This window comes from Adiantum capillus-veneris, chromosome 11 (genome assembly GCF_014529385.1).
Source record: "Adiantum capillus-veneris isolate H3 chromosome 11, ASM1452938v2, whole genome shotgun sequence".
Lineage (NCBI taxonomy): Eukaryota > Viridiplantae > Streptophyta > Polypodiopsida > Polypodiales > Pteridaceae > Adiantum > Adiantum capillus-veneris.
This window is the reverse complement of record NC_140941.1, coordinates 113398789-113421596: the sequence shown is the minus strand read 5'-3', so window position 1 is coordinate 113421596 and position 22808 is coordinate 113398789. Positions and strand designations below refer to the sequence as shown.

At 45.8% G+C, this 22808-nt stretch overlaps 1 protein-coding gene across 9 annotated transcripts in view; it reads left to right on the top strand.

Moving 5' to 3' along the window:
• LOC147447853 (uncharacterized) overlaps nucleotides 1-22808 on the top strand; it is a 160868-nt gene that overhangs the window by 111539 nt on the left and 26521 nt on the right. For all 9 annotated transcript variants that reach the window (XR_015189649.1, XM_086523681.1, XM_086523679.1 and 6 more), the window contains one exon: nucleotides 8711-8879. Coding sequence is in view for 8 of the 9 variants with exons in the window: in XM_086523681.1 (XP_086379807.1) it covers nucleotides 8711-8879 (169 nt within the window). In the remaining variant the exon portion in view is untranslated. The remainder of the gene's footprint in view (nucleotides 1-8710; nucleotides 8880-22808) is intronic.

Below are 22808 nucleotides of genomic sequence, written 5' to 3'. Positions count from 1 at the left end.
GCTTGACTCTTGGATTGAGGAGGCCTGCTGATTTCATAACGTAACACATGAACTTTGAAGCTCTTTCTTTCTTATGTGGTTGGCCTCTACTTCTTCGTTTACTGTGGTTACTGGAAGGCCCTGAGCTGGATTCTGAATGAACCATGTGAGAGGGTACCCTGTAACTTTCGTCACTGGCTTCACTGGAAGTCATCTTAGTGACACCATGGTTGCTTTGATCAGATTCCTCCTCCTCTTCAGAACTACTTTGCCTGTTTCTACGAGTAGGCTGGTTTCGCAAAGCTTCCCGCTGCATTTGTCTACTATTGCCTACCATTGTTACTAAATTCTGTGAGTGACGCAATCGCCAGCACTCTATCTGCTCTGTATCCCAAGATCTATAACTTTTTGTTCCCCACAGGATACTTACATACCTTGTTCAATCACCACAAGAGCGTACATAACACTGTCAGATGCTAGATGCTGATGTTGCCATGCCTCGAATATGGGTGGGTAGCTGATTGGGAGAGGGAGTGCAACAATCCAGCAGAGAGGCGAGAAGGTATAGAGGGGCGGTTCGGTAAAGCGATAGACCAGGTGGGGGTGGGATATACTCGGTAGGGTCGAGAGGCTAGACAGGGCGAGGGGGCTTTTGGTAGGGTCGAACCGTAGATAGGGGCGAGAAGGGAGAGAGGTGAGAGGGCGTTGGTTAGGGTCTAGAGGCTAGTTAGGGGCGAGAGAGTGTTGAGTATTGTTGAGAAAGTAGGTAGGGGCGAATTATTTGGTAGGGGCAAAAAGGCAGGGGCGAGCAGGTAGAGAGGGGCGACAGGGGGGTGGGTAGGGTTGAGAAAGTAGGTAGGGGCGAACTATTAGGTAGGGGCGAAAAGGCAGGGGGCGAGCAGGTAGAGAGGGGCGAGAGGGGGGTGGGTATGGATGAGAAAGTAGGTAGGGGTGAAAAAGGAGGGGCGAGTAGGTAGAGAGGGGCAAGAGGGGGTAGGGTTGAGAAAGTACGTAGGGGCGAGTGTGTCAGGGTAGGGGCGAGGAAGTTAGGCAAGGACGAGGGCGAGAGGACTTGATAGCATCACAAGGCAGTTACAGTTTGGTGTGAGAACACAAGATCAAGTTGGCTACTAAGGGTGAGAGGAACAATACACGTAGAGGATACTTGACTGGTGGTGAAGACGTGAAGATAGATACTGCTATGTTCACAATTGCTAACAAACAGACAACACCCCCTTAATTTTGTATGTGAGATAAGACTGCAAATAGGAAAGAAGAGTATAACAGCAATAGCTGCTAGGGATACTCACAAAAGGAACACCAGGAAGGAAAGTGGGCAATGGGCAAATCAATTTAAAACGAGAAAGCTCCAGGAGAAGTTTTAGGTGGACAGATAGAGACCTCAGAACAACTGAATAAAGCTACGGATCCAATTAACCAAATAGGAGAATGCCTAATGAAAGAACACTTCCTTCATTATACAGAGCGGGAATCAATTGAAGAACTTGGGGCATTGAAGACAGACATAGACCTTAGGAAAAACATTGTTTAACAGTGGGTTAGAGATGAAGGTGAGGCAAGATGTTATGAAGACAATTGTTCGAAGTAAGCTGAATAGGTGTCAGGTTGGTAGAAAGCACAAGGCATTGGCTAACATCAAGTGAATGAGGGAGAAGGCACACTTCACATTGCAGATTAAAGAACGAGTGGGGAGAGAAGGACTTATGGCTTAAAGTGAGGGGTAATAGCATTTGACCCTGGAGCCATTAACTAGCGGCAAGGAAACACCTTCTAGAGTTACTAACTGTACCGCTCCTTGTGGCAAAATTTCCTGTACCATGTATGGCCCTTGCCGGGCTGGGACCAACTTCTTGGCTTTTTTTTTGATATCGAGCTTGATACAGTAGCACAAGTGATCCTTGCATTATTTTTGGCTTTCGGAGATGGTGATCACGCCTTGCGACGAAGTTGCTCTGCTTCCAGAGCCTGAGAAGCCAATCGGCAGCTTTCTTCCAATAGGGAGAGACGAGAGACAGAGGTAGATTCCATACCGCAATTTGCACGCAGACTGCCTACTCGAGGAGATCCTGATTTGAACTTGAACAGAGCTATGGCTTTCAAGCCAAAGGCGAGTTGAAATGGCGTGTGATTCATTGCTGCCTTGAAAGAAGTGCGATATGCCCAGAGGGTGCCGTGGATATCCGGAGCCCATGACACCGGATGGAGATGATGCAAGAGGGCGATCAAAACTTTGTTTGTGCTCTCAGCTTGCCATTAGCTCTAGGATAATAAGAGCACGATTTGCGATGAAAAATCTTATAGTTGGCCAACAAAGTTAAAATCATCTCATTGACAAAATGAGTACCCCGATCAGTGGTGATCTCCAGGGGACATCCAAACCTGCATAATATATTTTCATACAAAAACTTGGCTACAGTATTGCCAGTGCAATCAATTGTCGCCAATACCTATGCCCACTTGGTTGCATAATCTGTAGCCACCAACAGATACTTCCGATTACCAGGTTGAGCAGGGAGAGAAATTGGACCCACAAAGTCCAAGCCCCATCTCTCAAATGGTAACCATGCCATGGAGACTTGCAGAGGACGGTTGGACCGCTTACTTGGCTTTGGTCCACAACGCTGACAAACATCACAAACTTTGGCATGTGCTATTGCATCCCGAAAAATATAAGGCCACCATAGACCACTCTATAGAATTTTCTGGGTGGTGATGTGCCAGGGTAATGACCACCAGTGGGACCATTGTGGGCATCCTCCTGAATATGCTCAACTTCATGCGGGGAGACACATTGCCTCAGAACACAATCTGGTCCCGACTTGTAGAGCTGGCCTCCAATCAGAGTGAATGGCCTAGACTTCAACAACAATCTTCTCTTCTGCAGTGGAGACGCATTCTCTGGGTGCACTCCAGTAGATAACAAATGCAAGACATCTCCGTACCATTCTGGAGTGGTATCCACCTTAAAGAGACTGCTATCTGGAAAGTCATCCGCAACCCTTGCAACTTCTTCACCTGTTTGAATGCGAGAGAGGTGGTTAGCAATGACATGATGTTTGCCAGGCCGGAGTATCACTTCAAAATCAAACTCTTGCAATAGGAGAAGCCACTGCCATACTCGACCTGCAACTTGCGGCTTATTAAGCAGATAGCGTAGGGCATGATGATCAATAATAATTGTGAAGTGGACCCCTAATAAATCGTGAAGAAATTTTTGTAGAGGATACACAATAGCCAAACCTTCCCTTTTTGTCGTGCTATAGTTGCGCTTTGCTTTGGTGAGCAATCGACTTTGCATGGTGGACAGGGCGATCCAAGTTGAACTCCTTACTAGGCTAAGTCTGAGGTATGCAAATGCTTCAGCCTCGGGTTTTGACCATTGGAAGGGTACAGTAGCACTGGTGATCCGGGTCAATGGTTGAGCCACGCGTGCATACATGCATATAAATCTGCGATGATAGTCTGTGTGGCCTATAAAGCTCTGAACACCTTTGGGATTGATGGGAGGAGGCAACTTCAAGATGGCTACTATCTTCTCTGGGTGAGGCGCTAAACCTTTAGTAGACACCACATGGCCTAAAAGTGTACCTTCAGTGTGACCAAAAAAGGACATTTGTTTGATTGAGCTTCAGGTGTGCCTCTTTGCACCTGAGGAAGATGGCAGAGAGCTGAGTGAGGTGCTCCTCTAGATTCTCCATTGGGGTTGAACATTGAGCACCCGAGATGGTTGAAAAATCGTCCATGAATATGCAAAGATGATCCGTAAGCAAAGGACAAAAGATGAGATACACTTTGCGATTGAAAGGTGGAGCATTTTTCAACCCAAAAGACATTCTAGTGTAAATGAAAGTGCCCCAGGGAGTCACAAAAGCCGTTTTGATCTGATCACCTGGATGGATGCACAACTGATTTTATCCACTGAACCCATCTATGAAACTATATAGTACATGCCCTGCCACATCTTCGAGCACACGCTCACTGAAGGGTATGGGAAAACCATATGAGATAGTTACCTTGTTCAGAGCACGGTAGTCGACGCACACGCGGATTTTATTGGATCGCTTCTTAGGCGCTATGAAGATGGGTGATAACCACTCAGAGTGCTCCACAGGTACAATGATCCCTGCTTCTTGCATTTTCACCAACGGCTCACAAAATTCCAGTCCAGCTAAGACTATCGCAAAACTGTGGTCGTGGTGGTCTGGCCCTACTTTGGCGAGACTACCACCCGTATGCTTGCTACGTGTTACTGCCCAGACAAAAGTCTGTCCAGTGTGAACCCCAACCCAATTCCAACTAACAGTCTGTCCAGTGCCTGTGACACTATAGCCTTGCTACATGGACACAACATGCATCTTGTCTATACGTAGTAACAGGGCAGTTACCATTACCAGACCCGCCGCAGTCGTGGCCTCCCACTTCTATTTTCTTCATTGTAGAGATGGCGAAGTGAGCCATTGTCAAATTGCACGTAGGACACAGGATCATGACGGTGTAGTGCTAGAGCATTTTATACATTCTAGAGATCATATCGATGGTTTTTTGGACTTCATGTTCAATAGGGCCATGTCTGAGGGGTTTTTTGAAACTTGGAGGACGTCTATGATCGTACCACTACTCAAGTTTGGAGATCTGACCCTCCCAAGTGCTGGTTTTAAAGATCCAACCTTGCCAACTAACTATCGCACTATTATGATTGGCCACTCATTGGCCATGGCCATGCTATATGCATCTATACTTAAACATGAGTTGAGCAGATGGCCAGAGAGAGGGTGTTACACTTGAGAGAGATCATTGAGGAGGGCAGAGCACTTGGAAGGAGGATTTATTGTAGCTTTGTGGATTTTCTCAAAGCCTTTGACACAGTCTCGAGAGCTAGATTAGTACGGACATTACACGACTTGGGAGTCCTCCAGGAGCTTGTATCGGGTATTAAGGCACCCAATGAGACAGTTATAGAGAGAGTACGGACAAGCGTGTTCACTCTACTATTGGGGTGAAGTAGGGATGCTCACTTTCTTTAACTTTTGACTGTATATTAATGAGATTTCTGACTACATTGAGATTGCAGGGGATAGCAGGGCACATTTGTCAGGTACATGGATACCTCTAGTGCATTACGCCGATGATATTGTGCTTATTTCAAACTCTCTAGAGGGTTTGGAGAGACATCTAGATGGGTTAAATTCTTATGCACATGATAGCGGGCTCTTCATCAACTTGGGCAAAACTAAGGAGATGGTATTCAATACTACAGTGGAGTGGATCAGAAGATCAACACCTAGTTTTACATATGGACAGGAGATAGTGGAGTAATATTTTGGTATTGTACTCAATGTACCTACTTTCTCTATGAGAGATGTTGCAGAGACGAGATTGACGAGGGGATATGCAACATCAGGAGGATTAGAGAAGATATGTCCACAGATGCATTTTCATATGCCACGCACCTTTGGTCACTTCTACCATGCTTTACGGAGTGCAGATATGGGGGCCTTGCCTGGATCACCGTAGTAGATTAGGGTGCACATATGATGGATGGAGATCCATGGAGAGGCCACTTGCATCCATGATCTCCAGGTTGATTTGGGCGAAAGCCTCAATGTCACATGAGATTATTAGAGCTGAGATGAGTGCACCACTGAATTTAGTGGAGGCTCTTGCTAGATTAGTGCCTTTCATTCATAGCAGATGTGATAGATATACACGGATAGCACTTGAGTCATTGCGACAGTTGGCGAGTGAGAGTGATACACAGATATCATCTTAGTTTGAGCTAGATGGATTCAGTATGGACAACCTACCCCCTTTTCCCTGGATGCACCATCCGTTACACATTCAAAGATTAGCAGGATTATCAGATATGATTACATTCAATTGGATACTAGGAGGACTTAGTTGTCTCCTTACCATGAGTTGGGGAGGAAGATGGCTTTTTATCGAGACCATCTTCTCTGCACAACAGATGATAGGTTTATCTCATGCCTTAGGTATATGGACTCCCACTTATCTCATGGCATTAGATGTGTTATTGTTCAGCTAGAGACCGGCCGACACAGAGGTATAACCCCCATAGGAGAGATTATACGAGGTTTGCTAGAGAGAGCTAGAGATAGAGGATCATTTTATCTGCCAGTGCATATCATACTATGAGATTCGCAGGCGAGTGCTTGGCCCCTTATCTAGCATCATGGATTACTATGATTAGAGGTGCCTAGGTCTCTTCCTATTGGAGATCAGTAGACTCAGAGAGACTACCCTTCAGAAGCAGAGGACCTACACGTAGAGGATTCATACACAGGTAGATCACTACTATTAGCCCTCATGTGATCGTACCCCTACCCATATGTTTTGAGATGATTTTGGTCAACATCTCTTGTAAGGTCTCAACTTCATCGGCTCTCTCTCAAGTATTATGGTACCTTCTATGGTTACTTGAGAAGATCTACAATGCAAGATGTTGGTCGTATTGATGTTCTTTCTCAAAGAGGGGCTGTTGGCCGCTTGGTGGGCTGTTCCTATGCTCGTGTCAACATCTGGGAGTGACTTTTGTGCACTCTAGCTGGTTCGGATGAAGGCAAAGTGGAGGAAATCATCTTGCTCGGCATAGGTGACAACTATGTGTCAATATGCTTTTTCTGTAGTCATCATGAACACGTCACATTTTCCTCGGCCTAGAGAGAGCTCCCATGATCAAATGTAGAGTACAGGTTTTACATGAAGACTCCTTCTGGACGAGGGAGGCTCCATACTGGTTGAGGCCAGTTACTTTATGGATACCAATCAGTTTGTAGATTGGTTTGATAGCTAGTTTTGATAGGCCTTAGAGAAGTCGGTTTCGTCAAAGAGATGTGAATCTTGGTATCTTCCCTTGGCTTTTGAGGTGGGCAGTGACTAGGTCCCCCGTGCCTCTCTTACAGTTTGGTTGTGCTGTAGATCGGCATCCTTTTGTATCATGAGGAAATGCTGGAATGGATGTGGATGATTTTGGAGGCACGGCTTGGGGGTTTCACAGTCCCTTGGCTTTTGAGAGTTGCTATAGGAGGTTTTTGACAGTAGATGCTTTATATCAGTCAGATATTCAACACTAGACTTTGTGGTTTTTTCTACATCGCCAAGGTGGATAGAGCTTTGGGCAGATTTGTGTAGACTTGATCACCATCCAGATAGCTACACTACACCACCTGATTAGAGTATCTTTATCCACGATGTTACAGACTTGGGCACCCCAAGTCGAAGAAGGGTCCGAAGCCCTCTCTGAATCGATAGTGGAAGGGACCACGTATCTTGTAATACACCGTGCACTGACATATATAATGCATCTCTGTCTCTGGCTTTGTGTGGCATATGCGGCATATTCTGCTAGTTGTTGGCATCCCTCCGAATCTACCAATCTCCATCTCAAGCTGGTGTGAACTTTGAAGATGTGCGCATCTGACCAATGGCAAACCGTACCCCATGAGATAGATGGGTATCCATTTAGCTGGGTCGAATCACAAAAATTTGGAGAAGTGCTCTCCGTAGAAAGCTATCTTCGTGCCCAACTCCGGTGTCGGCTCTATCCATGTCCTCTTGGTGTCCAATTGGGTTAGGTTCTGGCAAATGAGTCTAGTGATCTCCACCCGTGTAAGAGACAACGATGGTGCATCAAGGGAGCATTGGGAGGGAGGCAAGCTGTCCATGCTGAAGCCATGTTTCTAGAACCATGATGACATCGATGCATGCCAGTATGATGTGTCCCCCTGTAAAGCCAATCTCGCATATCTGTCTCTGGTAGTATCCCATAAGTTGTGCATAAAGGAGACCAATCTGATAAGCGCCTCTATCATCATAGGGGGGGCTGCTAACCCCGCTTTGTGTGTGTGTGTGTGTGTGTGTGTGTGTGTGTGTGTGTGTGAGAGAGAGAGAGAGAGAGAGAGAGAGAGAGAGAGAGAGAAATGAAATGAAATGAAATGAAATGTTATATTAACGTCTTCAAAAGGCCAAAATGACCTATGAGACCAAACTGTTACAAAATTGTGAATCTGATACCATGTCTGGGTACAAAAGACTAGAACAAAAATACTAGTACTACTAGAATCCATCCTCATCTGCACTCTGGATGTCGAGAGAGTATGGCTCGAATCCTCTGCTGTAGAGAGAGAGAGAGAGAGAGAGAGAGAGAGAGAGAGAGAGAGAGAGAGAGAGAGAGAGAGAGAGAGAGAGAGAGTATTAATGTCTTCAAAAGGCCAAAATGACCTATGACCACAAATTTACAACATGGTGGAATCTAGTACAATGTCTGCGTACAAAAGATAAAACGTGGAGAGAGAGAGAGAGAGAGAGAGAGAGAGAGAGAGAGAGAGAGAGAGAGAGAGAGAGAGAGAGAGAGAGAGAGAGAGAGAGTATTAATGTCTTCAAAAGGCCAAAATGACCTATGACCACAAATTTACAACATTGTGGAATCTAGTACAATGTCTGCGTACAAAAGATAAAACGTGGAGAGAGAAATGAAATGAAATGTTATATTAACGTCTTCAAAAGGCCAAAATGACCTATGAGACCAATCAGTTACAAAATAGTGAATCTAATACCATGTCTGGGTACAAAAGAACTAGAAGTGGAACAAAATATTACTACTACTACTACAGAGAGAGAGAGAGAGAGAGAGAGAGAGAGAGAGAGAGAGAGAGAGAGAGAGAATGCATTGTGAATCAAAAATGTTTGGCAGTGTTTAGTTTATCTTATCCAGGATTTGGGAACTCCGCATGTAATGGATGTTAAGGACATGAGCATGGTCGTTAAGCAATGCCCCTTTTCCTTCTTAATTGCAGATTTTTCAAATGAGCTTCACATTTTTACATACAAAGGGAAAAAGTTATCGAACCCAAATTTCTTTGGTAAGTGATTCTATTGCTACATGTTTTTATCACATCTATTTAAGTCAAAGTACCTATCCTTGAACCTATTGAAAGGGAGACATTCCAATAATTAGTCCTTTGTTTGAAAGAAAGCATGGTATTTGCAAGTTGGAACTAAGGAGAGTCATATATGGTGAGATGCAGGAGACTTTAATGGATTCTATGAAGGGCTATTGCCCAATGTCATGCTTTGAAATGGGATGGCACCACGTTCCAACTGAAAGAACAGATTGAAACAGACGTTTAGCACTTCAAAACAACTGAACAAAAGAAAAGAGAGAATCCACACAAGACATAGAGTCGCAAAGCTCCACTCTCAGATTGCAATGGCCCCAAACGATGGCACCCCTTTCGGTATTTCTTTATATTGCTTCGGTAGGGTACAACTCTGTGGCTTTGTTGTGTTTCTTCACACGGTAGAATGCTAAAGTGAGAGCCCACAACACGTATTTAAAGGCCCTTGGCTTGTACAAAAAGCAGTAACTCTAAAAGCATCTACTTCAAAAGCAAGTGCCCAGAGGACTGCTCGGTATGTTGCTGCCACGTCATCCGCCTTTGTGCAAATATGGTGTGTGTTTGGGTTCTGCTTTATTTTAACAGTTTAGGCCCCTTGGCCGGTTTTTGTAAGTTGTCGAGGGTTAGGATTTCTAATCCTAACCCATTTGGGCAACTCAGCGAGGATCTATAAGTTGGTAAACCTTCTGTGCTTCTCTTTTTTCTGCTCGGTTTTAGGCCCCTCGGCCATTATCTGTAGGTTGGCTAGAGTTAGGCTCAGGGAGTCCTAACCGGTCTTCAATGGCTTGACATGCCAGCTGTTTGTGACATCCCCTCTTCTTGAAAGAAGAGTAATCGTCCGCGTTTATATCTGCAACACAATAGTTAGATTAAAAATATCCGAGGGTTATTCCAAGGGTCAATCTCGAGGGTCATTTAGTTGTCACTCCATATCGGAGCTCTTGATATTCTGGCGTAGCAAAATTAGCCATCGCACCCAGATTGTACTGATCTTTAGAGGGGTGTCTTGATGCAATAAGTTATATACCCAGGCAATCTTACCCAATTAGGAATATTCAATGGTTAAGACATCATGATGCAACACAAATGCTTACATTGGCATGTTACAAGTCATAAAACAAACAGTGCCATTCAGCACTCCTCCTAGACAAAGGGTCTTAGGAATGAAGGTACTCAACAACTACCTTCTTACCCCCCTCCAAATAACCTAGAAAGGTCCAAGCCATGAGCTCACAAAACTGATACAACCAAACGCTCCCAAGACCGCATCACGCGTCGTTTGGAGGCTTCAAATACAACTAGTCGCTCTCGAGACCACCAAAGTGCGTTGTTTAGAGATTTTGTAGTTTATAATTAAATGCTCCCTAGACCACCAATGTGCGTCGTTCAGAGATTCCACATCAAACATGAGCTGAAGATATTTCAGGAGATAACATAAAAAACCAAGCATTCTCAAATCGACACCAAAACAAGTCCAAAATAGCTCATTTCTATTTCAAGAAATTTTTCAAACAATATTGTCAAACAAAGTTCAAAGAGTATCTTAATACAATTTAATTTTAAAATCATCTTGGGTCGGTTTTTGTCAGTTGAACTTTAAGGACGATTGGCTTGTCCTTTTGCTGCAAAGTGATGGTGTGGTTCCATATCTGGATGGTCGCATCGTTCTTGTCGTGTCAAGGCATGCCCAAAAGAACATCACAATTGCCCAGCTTCATGATGTGAAAATCTGCTTTGCCATGGTACCCTTGGATGGTGACCGGAAGAGCACCAATGAGAGGTACAACTTTTTGAGTTTGCCCAGTGGCTAGCTCAGCTTCAAGTTCTCCAGCAAGTTGATCTTACTCAAAATACAACCTCTCCAGCAAGTTGATTGTACTCAAAATCCATCTGTTTCAGGAATTCAGGATGAATGATATTTAAGTTGTGGGTGGCAGGTTGGAGTGTAGGATGGCCCTCTTGGATCACTATCATCCTGCTGACTGAAGCCATCTCAAAATGGAGTATAGGGCAGTGTGGACCATGCTATAGTCCCCAAGATGTACAGACTCACTGTGGGACAGTACAGGCATGAGCGTAAGAATCCGTAACCAAACCTGTTGTGCTATGGGGCAGTCCCACAGACAATGACGTTGGGTCTCAAGTGGGAGGTTACAAGCCGCACAAACTGTCGAGAAGCCGCTGTGCGCCAACCAACTCCCAGTTGCAGTAGCTTGATGCGAAACTAGCCACTGAAACATGGTGACCCTCCTCGGCTACCTGCTGTCCCACAGGTGCTCCCAGAACCCTACGAAGAACTCGGACGTGAGACCCTCCTCCTGCCAATGAGTCACTGCCGCAGGACGAGCCTCTTTGTGTGTTGTCCATATGTGTCGGCCCAGCCGAGCTGTGTATTGGAAAAAGAGGGTTCCCGGGTAATCGGCTATAGCAAAGGGGTCTCGCCAAAACCACTCCCGTGGGTCCCATTGCAGGTGTGTCAAAGTCTCCCAAGCTGAGAGCCGCCATTGTCTCGACTCTAGGTTAGTTGGGTCGGGGTCTATGACACAAGTCTTCCCACTGATGCTCACCACTTGAATCCTCTGAAAACACCACTCAGTCACCTTTGGTGCCTCACGAGCGACGCTGTGAAGACGCCCCCCTCCCTGAATCTCAAAGAACTTGCAAAAACCTGTGTCTGAGCAAGCCCTAACTGCCATGAGGACCTCTGGTCATGTGAAGGCTCCCATCCAAGAGGGAGCTGTCGGCTCTAGAGTGGTGAGCCACTCCGCTGGTATAGCCCCTGCAATATCCTGACACATGCTCTGCGCCCACCTCATGCCTTGCAACTGGATGCTTTGGATCTCCTAAGAAAGTCTTGTAAACTTCCCAAGAGAGTGGGCTGGCCTCTGCCATGGGACCCCAAGAAACATGAGATCTGCTACCAACCATGTGGCCTCGTTGGGTGCAGACCATATGGTTCCAACCAAGTGGCTGTCTCAAGCGCTGTGCTGAGGCGATGAGCAGATTTTTGACTTCACAAGAGGTTGATATGCGAGGACTGCAGTTGCCTATTAGGGGGGCGGAGCTCTTGGATGCTGAGTTTGCAGACGACTTAGGCATGTATCTGGTGGGCTGGGAGGCCAACTTGCACAGGTGTGAGCAGACTCTTGAGGTGTTTTGTTGTGCGTCGGGAGCATTGGTCAACTTGAGAAAGACAGTGGCTTTCTGGGTTAGCACTGCTTCCACGCTTGGTTGGTCGCCTGGAGAGGGTATTAGGTGGATCCCGAAGGGACACCCATACGATATTTGGGTTCTCAGATTGATTTGGACCTGACCCCAGAGCAGAAGATTGCTCCTCCTCTCCTTTCCGTTAGGAGGAAGCTGCTTCATTGGAGCTGAGCAGGGCTCTCTCTTGTTGGCACGGTTGTAGTGGCCGGTATTACTTTACCTTGCTCTTAGGGAGGGTTGGGGATCATCAACCCAGCACAACAAAGTAGAGCCCTCCTTACGAAGTTTGTGATCAAAGGTCTTCTTCCAGGGGATGAGCCCTGGAAGGAGCTTTTACTACATGGAATTTGTGCTTGAGTCCCTCACATGGGCGGCCCATGGAGCCCTTCCATACGTAGGATTTTCACAGGAGTTGGGAGGACCGCTTTGCAACGAGCCTACTAAGGCCTCGGAGCAGTTGCGGAGTGGCCTTGAGCAGCATTAGCCCACATGCAAGAGAAACAAGAAGGGGGCAGGAGGGCAACCCTTTCTATCTTGCCGCATGAGCATGATATGGTCCCCTCACTGCTCTGCATGAGGCAAGGACTCAACAATATGTGCCCAAAACTCAGCTCGTGCACTCGCATGGTTGGGCGCAGAGATGCTCAAGAAACCCATAAGGCTACCTTGAACCTGCATAATGATCCATTGGGCCCTGCTTGGCACAATAATACCTATGCCCACAACCGCCGTTGGCTGCCATGAGTCTGCAATAGTCATACATACATCTCCCTGAATGCCTCCAAGCCCAAAAGCAGCTGACCAAAAGGTCTCATAGAGACCACGCAAGATTTGATCACAATGCCGAATACGGCTCTCACAAAGGTGATGCTCCTGTAGCATAAGTATGTTAATCATACCACCCACAAGGCATCTCTGAAGCCCCTGTCGTAGATGACCCCTCTGGCGTAGAAAGTGGGGTCCACCTAAACCTTGTACATTCCATGAGAGACAATCCTCATGGGGTCAATGAGAGAAGAACGATGTTGAGCCTCGCAATCTTCGAGGCCGACATGGATGGGGAGTAATCCGCATGAGCCACCCCGAAACAGACATGTCTGTAGTAGCTGTCCAACACAGGCCCAAGCAGAGCGTGCAATCCGTAAGGCTACATCCTCTGTCGAAGAATCCTTATGTACAAATACATAGCAAGGAGTACTCTTAAGTGTCTACAACGAAGTAAACTACAATGTGTCTACATCAAGCTGCATCAAGTGGCATCGCACGGAACTTGGCTAGCGGCCAAAGGGTCTGTATCAAGTCTGTCACACCCAAGTCCCTTGTGTGGTGCGAGAACTCTACAACCTGGACCTGAAGCCAATCAAGGATTGTGTGCAGAGTCCACTTTGTGTGATCCTTGCTACACGACGGGAAGGAGAAGCCAACTGCTGTAACCAAAGCCTCCGTGCCTCTGGCGGCCAGAAAGAGAATGTGTACTTGGAAACAAGCTGCCTCAAGGTCGGAAGATGTGTAACAAACTTGGACACCCCAAGTTAAGATTCTATTGCGACGCAACATAGATTCACTTCAAACAATTCACAAAGACGACACGGCCCAGCGTAGTTCCGTACCAAGAGGTATTGGCCCCAAAGACTAGCACCCCTTTCCATATTTCTTTTTATATTAATTTGTGTGCAAAGTACAAAGAGAGCCCGCGGGTGCTCACTCTCAGACTCTACGTCGAGATGCTCTGAGAAGTGAGCCTCTAAGGCCACTTATAAAAATTACATAGGGTTGCTAAAAGCAGAGCCCCTAAAAGCTTCAAACTCAAAAGCAAGTGGTCTTCCAAATTCTGCAAAAAAGCAGTCAGCGTAATTTCCGGCAGATCCGTACGGTCGTCAAGTTGCTATCGACGTTCCATCTCTTCTAGGCCGAGGTGGCCCGTACTCTTCCTCAATTAAATCATTAAAATCTTCTTCGTGATCTCCTCCCGCATCAGCAGATGCAGAAGAAGTCGACTGATTCTTGTTGGACTCCATAAGTGTCGCGAGAAAAGGATCAGATTTCCCGGTAGAAGAGAAATCGATACCACTGTAACAAACTTGGACAACCCAAGTTAAGATTCTACCGCGACACAACAGAGATTCACTTCAAACAGTTCACAAAGACGACACGGCCCGACGTAGTTCCGTGCCAAGAGGTATTGACCCCAAAGACTGGTGCCCCTTTCGGTATTTTTTTTTGTATTAATCTATGTGCAAAGTACATAGAGAGCCTGCGGGTGCTCTCTCTCAGACTCTGCGTCCAGATGCTCTGAGAAGTGAGCCCCTAAGGCCACTTATAAAGATTACATAGGGTTGCTAAAAGGAGAGACCCCAAAAGCTTCAAACTCAAAAGCAATAATTTCCAAAAGCAACTGGTCTTCCAAATTCTGCAAAAAGTAGTCAGCATAATTTTCAGCAGATCCGTACAACAATCAACGCGCTTTGCGGAGATCCATACAATCAGCGTATTTTGCAGAAATCCGTATATTAGCCACGTCAGCAGCCACTTTGCTTTATTTTTTTGTGTCCCCGGGGTCCCCTCGTCACTTGGCCATAAGTTGGGACAACTTATAGGGTTGCTACGTCACCAGTTTGTGACAGGATGGGTCGCCGAGGAATGGGGTAAAGCTGTAGTCAAAGAAATCCCATCGTCCTCGAATGTCAAAACCGGTCAGCCCACGAGGGACAAAGACCTGTACCAGAAGTGGCATCCTCAGGTAGGGCTGTCTCTCCCAAGCCATTGGGCTCGTAGCGAAGAGAGCGTCGAGCTACGGATGTGCGTCCAGTCCCGTGTGTCGTCGGAGGAGTGCGGGAGGGTCAGGTGATGGTGTTGAGAGCTCAACAGGGAGGTGGGGGTGGGGGAGCTGGAGGCGGGGCAGAGGAGTCGGAAGGTGGAGGGGGAAGAGGGGCTGGCTGCGGTGAAGCTGAGCTGGAGGGAGGCTCCTCAGGGAAATCGTGCTAGAGGGTCAAAAAGGTTCCCTGTTAGAACCCAATGCTGCTGGATTCCTGAAGGTCGGCCACCAGGGGGCGGTGATGTGACGAGCCCGTCCCTATCGACAGCGGTTGTCCTTCTACTGCCATCCATTAGCTGGCTGCTCAATGGGCTTTGAAGAGGTGCCAACCTGTGTGTCCTGGGTACCTGTCTGCTGTGCATGATCAGCCTTGGGAGACTGAGCATATGACGCGGGTCGAGATCTCCTGCGAGGACAGTCCTTCGCTATATGGCCCATCTATGTGCAAATGAAACAGTGGTTTGGGAGTCCCTAATACTCCACCCTCAGGCGGAGCCAACGCCGCTCACCCTAGGTAGGACTACCTTTGGGAGTGTGAGTGTCTCGAACCAAAACGCGTACTATGGGTATACCTGCAACCTTGGCAGCAGCTAAAGCTACCGTGCGCGGGGTCTCCAAGATTGTCCGGCAATCTTGGAAAGAAGCGGGAGGTACTCTCTCCTTAGGCTGGGGAAGCAAATCGAAATTGGCAGATCTGCTTTCTCGGCAAGAACATCTGAAGCTGGGTCGAAATCATGGCGTCACAGTCGGAAATGAGCCCTGACCGCTCGGATGGCCAGCAGGCTCATCGAAATGACCTTGGCAGCCATTTCAGGAATTTAGAACTTGATTTGGTAGTACCCTCGCACGAGAAGCTGTATGTTGATGATCTTTCCCACCTCTACTTGGAGACGGGCCTATAGGAGGTCACACACCTAGCCTTTGCTATTTCTACTGCCAATGATCTTACAAATAACAGAGGTGGCCTGAAGGCGGTTCACCTCTATTGCAAGGTTCGCTTGCTCTGCTGCCGACATAGCAAGTCGGATGGTGGGCTCGGTGGGGTCGGACAAGGGGACTTCATCTGAGTCCCTTTGAGACAGAGCACGAGCTTCCATCTATGCTTGCTACTCCAAGTAAAGACGAAAAGACAGAGTTTTCCGGCTGGAGGGAATCTTGCCTAGCGATTCGGAGGAGTTGCTGGCGAAACCCGATGAGGAGAAACGAAGTGGGAGAAGGGGGGGTGGGGGGCAGCGCAACTGCAGGGAACGTCAGCTTACCATCATCCACCAGAAGAAGACTTCTATGCTTGATATATATTGAACTCTGAAACCGGCCCATAGGGCAGTACACTTTAGCTCTCACCCCTTTACAGTGTAAACTTTACGACACAGAGGAACTTCACGAATAAGCTTGTGACTGAAAATTACACTTCAAACAAAACACTGCCTTGGAGCTAGAGTGCTTCCAAGCAGACAATGACATCGCGTTGGCCCCAAAGACTAGCGCCCCTTTCCGTATTTCTTTATTCTTATTACACTTGAGAAAAACCTGTAAACTTCAACAAGATGTCCCACTTTTATTGGGCTGAAATTCCCCACTCTAATCCAATTACGGTAGCATATCCATAGTGGAAGTTTCCACGGACAAAATCCCAAGTAAAACGTGACTTTCCACACACTTTAGAGCACTTTACAAAACCGGGCGAGAAATTACAGTACACTCAAATCTCTGTTTTTGGCCTCCAATTTGCACCAAAACACGTGTTTGGTGATTCCCTAGTTCCCCGAAGCTCCTAGGACCTGTAGGTATCAAGACTGGCCAAAACCCTAAAACTGCAAAAAATTACAAGCTGTAATTTTCTGTTTTGCGCTCCGATTCATGTGCACTCCTGTGGGTAGCCCTCAAGCTCTCACACTTGTAGGGTCACTTGCCCTTTGAATAAGACGAGACTCCTCGTAGGAAATCTCCCTAAATTGTCCTGTGCAAGCACCCAAGGCTCCCTGTAGTTTAGATGTGAAGCCCTAAACCTGCAGAAAAACACAGCAGGCTGTAATTTTCTGTTTCGCATCGTTTTGAGCAGAGCAAACATGTCTACGCGTGTCCCAGAAGCTTCCGCACGCAATGGGACAGTTCCCTTGTAAATTGGACGAGTTTCACGCAAGAAAACTCTTCATTTTCACATTCATTCATGATGAAACTCTGCGTACTTGTAGGGGATTAGCAATTAGCCAATCCGATTCTTGTAGAGAAGGCTCTTGAGAAGCCCTAAACCTGCAGAAAAACACAGCAGGCTGTAATTTTCTGTTTCGCATCGTTTTGAGCAGAGCAAACATGTCTACGCGTGTCCCAGAAGCTTCCGCACGCAATGGGACAGTTCCCTTGTAAATTGGACGAGTTTCACGCAAGAAAACTCTTCATTTTCACATTCATTCATGATGAAACTCTGCGTACTTGTAGGGGATTAGCAATTAGCCAATCCGATTCTTGTAGAGAAGGCTCTTGAGAAGCCCAACTAGTGGGGCATTACCATATGTGCAAAGGGAAGAGAAAACATTGCGCTACATGAGACAAGGGAGAAGGCAAGCTTTCCATTAAAGCTATGATCACTTGCACCCACTACTCACACACACACTGTGGAGCACAATGAATAAAAATCAGCCTCCAACCTCACTTTTGGGCGCCCCTTCTTGGGATGAGAGTCTTTTGATTGTGAGTTGACGTGCAGGTTGCTCTCCTACTGCCATGTGTCTAGTTTGCTCTTTTTGGTTTAATTCCTAGTACCCATTGAATATATCTGCATGCTTCTACAAAGTTTGGGTTGAAGTCTTTCGTTGAACTTCTTCATTTTTTCTTCCTCAGAGAGGTTCAAGAATGGAGCTACCTTGGTAAGAATGAATCAATACTTGTCCGTGACTCGCTCGTGCTCCTTTTGGAAAAATCGATCCCAATCTTCTTTGATACCTTCCTCAAGGTGTAGAGGGAAAGAAATTTTCTTAGAAAACTCAACCTTGCTTGAATTCAAGTCTTGTTTTTGAATTCCTTGCAGAGTTTTGGTATACCACCAAATATTCGCAATTCCCTTGAGATGCTCAATCACATGTATCATCTTCGACAATTGTGAGAAATTGCCGTTTGCAATGGCAACTTTTAACTGTCAAATGAAAGCGGTATCTTTCGGGACATCTTCGCTTCCATCAAAGGCATCAAACTTGATTGAAGTATCCTCAGGTCTATAGACCTTTATATTCTTCCCGAAATAACCGGATTTTCTTAGCTATGGTTTTGGACTAGATGTTCATGGATATTCAGAAAGAGGAGTGAGGTGGATGATAGGGAAAGTTCTTTCAAATTTCTGTGAATTGTAACAAGTGAATTTGGCTTGCTTCTAGGTTCTGACGGATCTCGCTGCTCCTTGGATTCTCTAGGTTCTAGAGCATGATGCTCTCGTCGCCTTCTCAGATCCCAAATCTTATCGACTTCCTGCAGAGAGGAAAAAACTTTTCCCAACTCTGCGAGCTTTTTCTGCAGGACTTAGGGTTCGGCCCGCTTGCTTCTCTCTTGGCTTGTCATGGCTTCTTCCCGTGTTTTCCCAGACGCGATACTTTGCAGCGGATGGTGAAGTCAGCATGCAAGTTGAAAGTACACACTCCAATGTACAAAGAATCTAATCCCCACAGCGGGATGGGAACCATTGAACACGGAAACAACAATTTTTTCTCACCTCTCCTCGAAGGATATGTTACTATCCGGAGAAAGTTTTGAAGTAAGGGAATTCAATCCAACTTCTGAGATTTTGAACAGAAGACCCTTGAACTTCGAGTGAGAGGGAAAGTCTTTGATCAAAGTTACCTCTTTGAGCAAATCATAAAGTGCATTTTTCTTCTTCGCACAAGGTATGCATGTGTCTAACCAAGACGGATCACTCTCAAGTGCTTATGAGAGTAGAGTTGAGTTAAAACATTGTTCTATGAGGTGAGCCGTTTTGCTTAACCACTCGAAAGGTTATTGATTGATCTAGTATTTGATAGTTTTCTAACAGATTACTTGCTACTGCGGGTAATCCGTTTCTCTTAACCACTCGGAAGGTTACTAATTGATCTAGTATCCGGTAATTTTCTAACAGATTACGTTCTACTGCGGGTAGGACATTATGAACGAACCATTCCGAGCTTTCAAGCAAAGAAAAGATTTCACTGAGCTTGAGTACCCTATGAGTCCACACCCCCTACTTGTTAAGGGAAGATATGGTAGTGCTTTTTGCACAAGTGAATGAACATTCTCTTTATGAGGGTAGGAACAAGAACCAACTACTGCATGTGCTTCTCGCACAAGTAAATGAACAGTCTCTTTATGAGGGTAGGAACAAGAGCCAGCTACTATATGTGCTTGAGAAATTCCAGATTTGAAATCCTAGTTTATTTAATGAGTAGGTTTGGCTCTTGGACCAAGTTGAGGGATCATTTGGTTGGGTGTGTTCGCTCTAAGAATTTTCAAAAGGGAAGGAAATCTTCCAAGTTCACCAATGCTATAACACAGCATGAGTATTATGTACACTTTTTGGGTACATGGATAACGCATGAAGATGCAGACCTTGTTGTCAAGGTGAGTTGGATTCCATTTGATTTTTTTTTTCTGCTAAATGGAATGAGATGAATCAACTTCTTTTTCAGGGTGTGAATTGGCATTTGAGATACCTCTCTTGAGCACCTTTTTGCGTACCATGATACTTTGACAAAAGAATCTCTATGTTAGATGTGTTTGGTTGCTCTGTGTTTCTCTACTAGGAAGGGATTTTCTGATGGTCATTGATCATCGAGCACGCTATGTACTAAAGTAGCAAGTTATGGTTGCAGTATGCGCTCTCCATAAGCAAGACAAGTAATGAACTCTTATGTTCCAAGACGGAAAGAAAGACCTTAACCACATATGGGAGAACATCTTTGACGGGTTCGTTCTATTGTGAACTGAGTTCAGAATATGCTATGGCTAGAATCTTATCTGCCTAAGATTTTACAAGCTGTCATTGATGCTTGCAAGGTGTAACATTTTTGATGACCAGCACAAGGAAGAGACGCTAATGGGTGTCAAGAAAACATTGCTGGTGGTCACACCCACGGGAGGGAAACGCGAACAGAGAAGCCGCAATGCACAAAGGATCATCGGATCAAAACAATCGGCCTACACTGAGCAAAGGCCCAGAAGTTTCTCTAGTGAGATGATAAACTCTGTTTGCCAAAGGATGATATCCTCACATGAGATTAATGCTCTATGATTTGGACATTCCTCAATGCGGGAGGATACAAGAGGTTTAAATCCTGAGGACTAGTAGTGCAAGATTTCGCGCAAGTAAAGATACCTAGATTGATTTCTAGGAAGATTATTCTTCTCGAGATTGAGAAGGCGGAATTGAGTTAACAGATGCTCGGATACGCAAAGTTCCGATCTGTTGGAAAGACGAGAATGACGAGTTGCCTACGTAACTCGTAAGATTGATGATTGGTGAATGATATCCTCGAGTCCTAATGGAGTTGAGTATCCCATCTACTTTCAAACCGGTAAGGTAAGTATTGAATTATTAAAATTTTTGTTTAATTGAATTTTTAAGTTCTCTTTTAAGAAAGGACCAACTAAACTCACCATTGAGCAAGATTAGGAATTTTCCCGGTTTCTTTCCGAGCAATTTAGTTGGACCTCTACAATTGAGGACAATTATTTATAAGTGAGAGGGCGATGTTGCTAAATTGGCTTTGTTTGAGAGAAAAATAATTCTAAATGAATTATTGGATCTATAAGTGAGAGGGTTTTCTCGCTTGGGACACTAGGAAAAATAGTTCTAAATGAATTATTGGAATTTTAAGTGAGAGGATTTTTCTCCTTGGAGTCATCCGAGTACATATATTCGTAGTGCATCACTTAGAGAGATGATGACAGGAGCACTATGAATGGGAATTTTTGTAAAGACACCAGGAATGGGTACTTTTGATGCGTCACATCGGATGGGTGACAAGGAGCATCGGGACGAAGTATTTGACCATTCGGGAAGGGACCCATGTACTAATGCTAGACTATGGGAACACTCCCGCAGACACTCATGGTGCTCATGTGCAATCAGAGGGTATGCAACTACTCTAAAGTGCCTGGACATGCACGTCCTTCGTATAGGCTCACAAGGGTACCGGAACACTTCCTAGGCTATCATGATTCCTAAACCCTAGGAGTAGGAGTTAGCTTGTCCACATGCACATAGGGTTAGATGTGCATGCGACACACAATGGCCAGGATCTGGTGCATTGGCTTGTTGCGGCCCAAGAGGTGCAAACACTGTAGACTACTTGATTGGATCACATACACTTATACCAGATGCACATAGTGTCACTAATTATGACAAGTTTATTGGTGCCGTAGCAAACCATGTGTACTTATGCTTTATTCTGACATGTAGATGTCGAATTGGGATAGTCCCTCACCCGGCTCATGCTGCTCTCTTACCACTTTGCACTCAGAACCTTTGGACTACATTCTGATGGTTTTGATGGCGTGAGGACACTAGACCTGATCCCTCTCTTGAAGAGCTTACAACCAAGAGATGCTGCATAATTCGACAAAATATTCTTCTCTATGCACTAGAACGGATTCTCAGCTGTAGCGCGGATAGTGTGTCGTGCTCTCTATAGTGGGTGCTCCTCAGTGCAATGTGCGTGACAATCTCACTCAAAACAGACTAAAAACAAAGAAACAATAGATAACAACTGAGCTCACAGAGACACAACAGCAGACCAGAACATATGACTCGACTATCTCAAAGAATCGATACAGACTCTGGTGTGGCAGCACACTCAGCTCCAGCCCAGGACTCACAGGTACAATGGGGGTGTCGAGGCTCAGATGTGCATGGATGGTGAAGACGTGTTGTGTGTATAGACTCGCTACTCTAGACGACGACGCTGGACCATATATAAAGAAGATAAAATCATGACCCAACAGCTACTCCTCATATGTACAACCATAAAGAGCCACCAACGGCTCATAAATGTCAGCCATCTAAAACTATCCCCAAACTGAGTGGTGGTGACCTGACCACGATGTCCACTAGACCACCGTCTGTATCCCTGCTGCCACGTGTGACTGCCCAGCCTAGAGAGTCCGTCCAGTGTGAACCAGCCTAGACCAATTGTACTAACTGTGTGTCCTGTGAAAGTGACACTGCAGCCTGCTACAGGTTGCCTGTCACAAGACCGCTCACCGTCTCGGTGAGAGAAACAACTGAAGCTGCTAATCGACCGCAAAAGAAACCACTACTTAGCGAGGGGTAAATTGGGGAGGGGCGGTTGTCTGGACACTTCCACTTAGGGTTGCCATGCTTTCGCTTGGAATCCTTGAGGAACAGCTTGCTAAACTCAATTATCTGCAGGTTGATCTTTTGCTTGGATTGTGTCTCAACTATTTGCAACATCACGCAACAACAGTGCACCGTGGGCCCATAATCTTTGTTGGCCAAGCCAATAGAAAGCAGTACATCAATAATCTAATGCTCAGGCCCATCAATAGAAAGCATTCGGATCATCATACTGAGCTCCCGCTCCACTTAGTAAGCAGAAAGCAGAAAGCGGCAACAACAAAAGAAGCGTTCTATGCAAGCAGAAATTGTTAGAGTTGTGATTAGGTAGGCTTCAGGGTTCAGCTCTCCTAGAGATGCCTTGTGGTTCAACGGCAGTACCAGCAATTCGGAGTCGAAGGTAGAGAGAGAGAGAGAGAGAGAGAGAGAGAGAGAGAGAGAGAGAGAGAGAGAGAGAGAGAGAGAGAGAGAGAGAGAGAGAGAGAGTGTCTAGATGCTGAAGAATTAATGGCCGATCAAGACTTCCACACTGATAGAGACATAGTGTACAGAG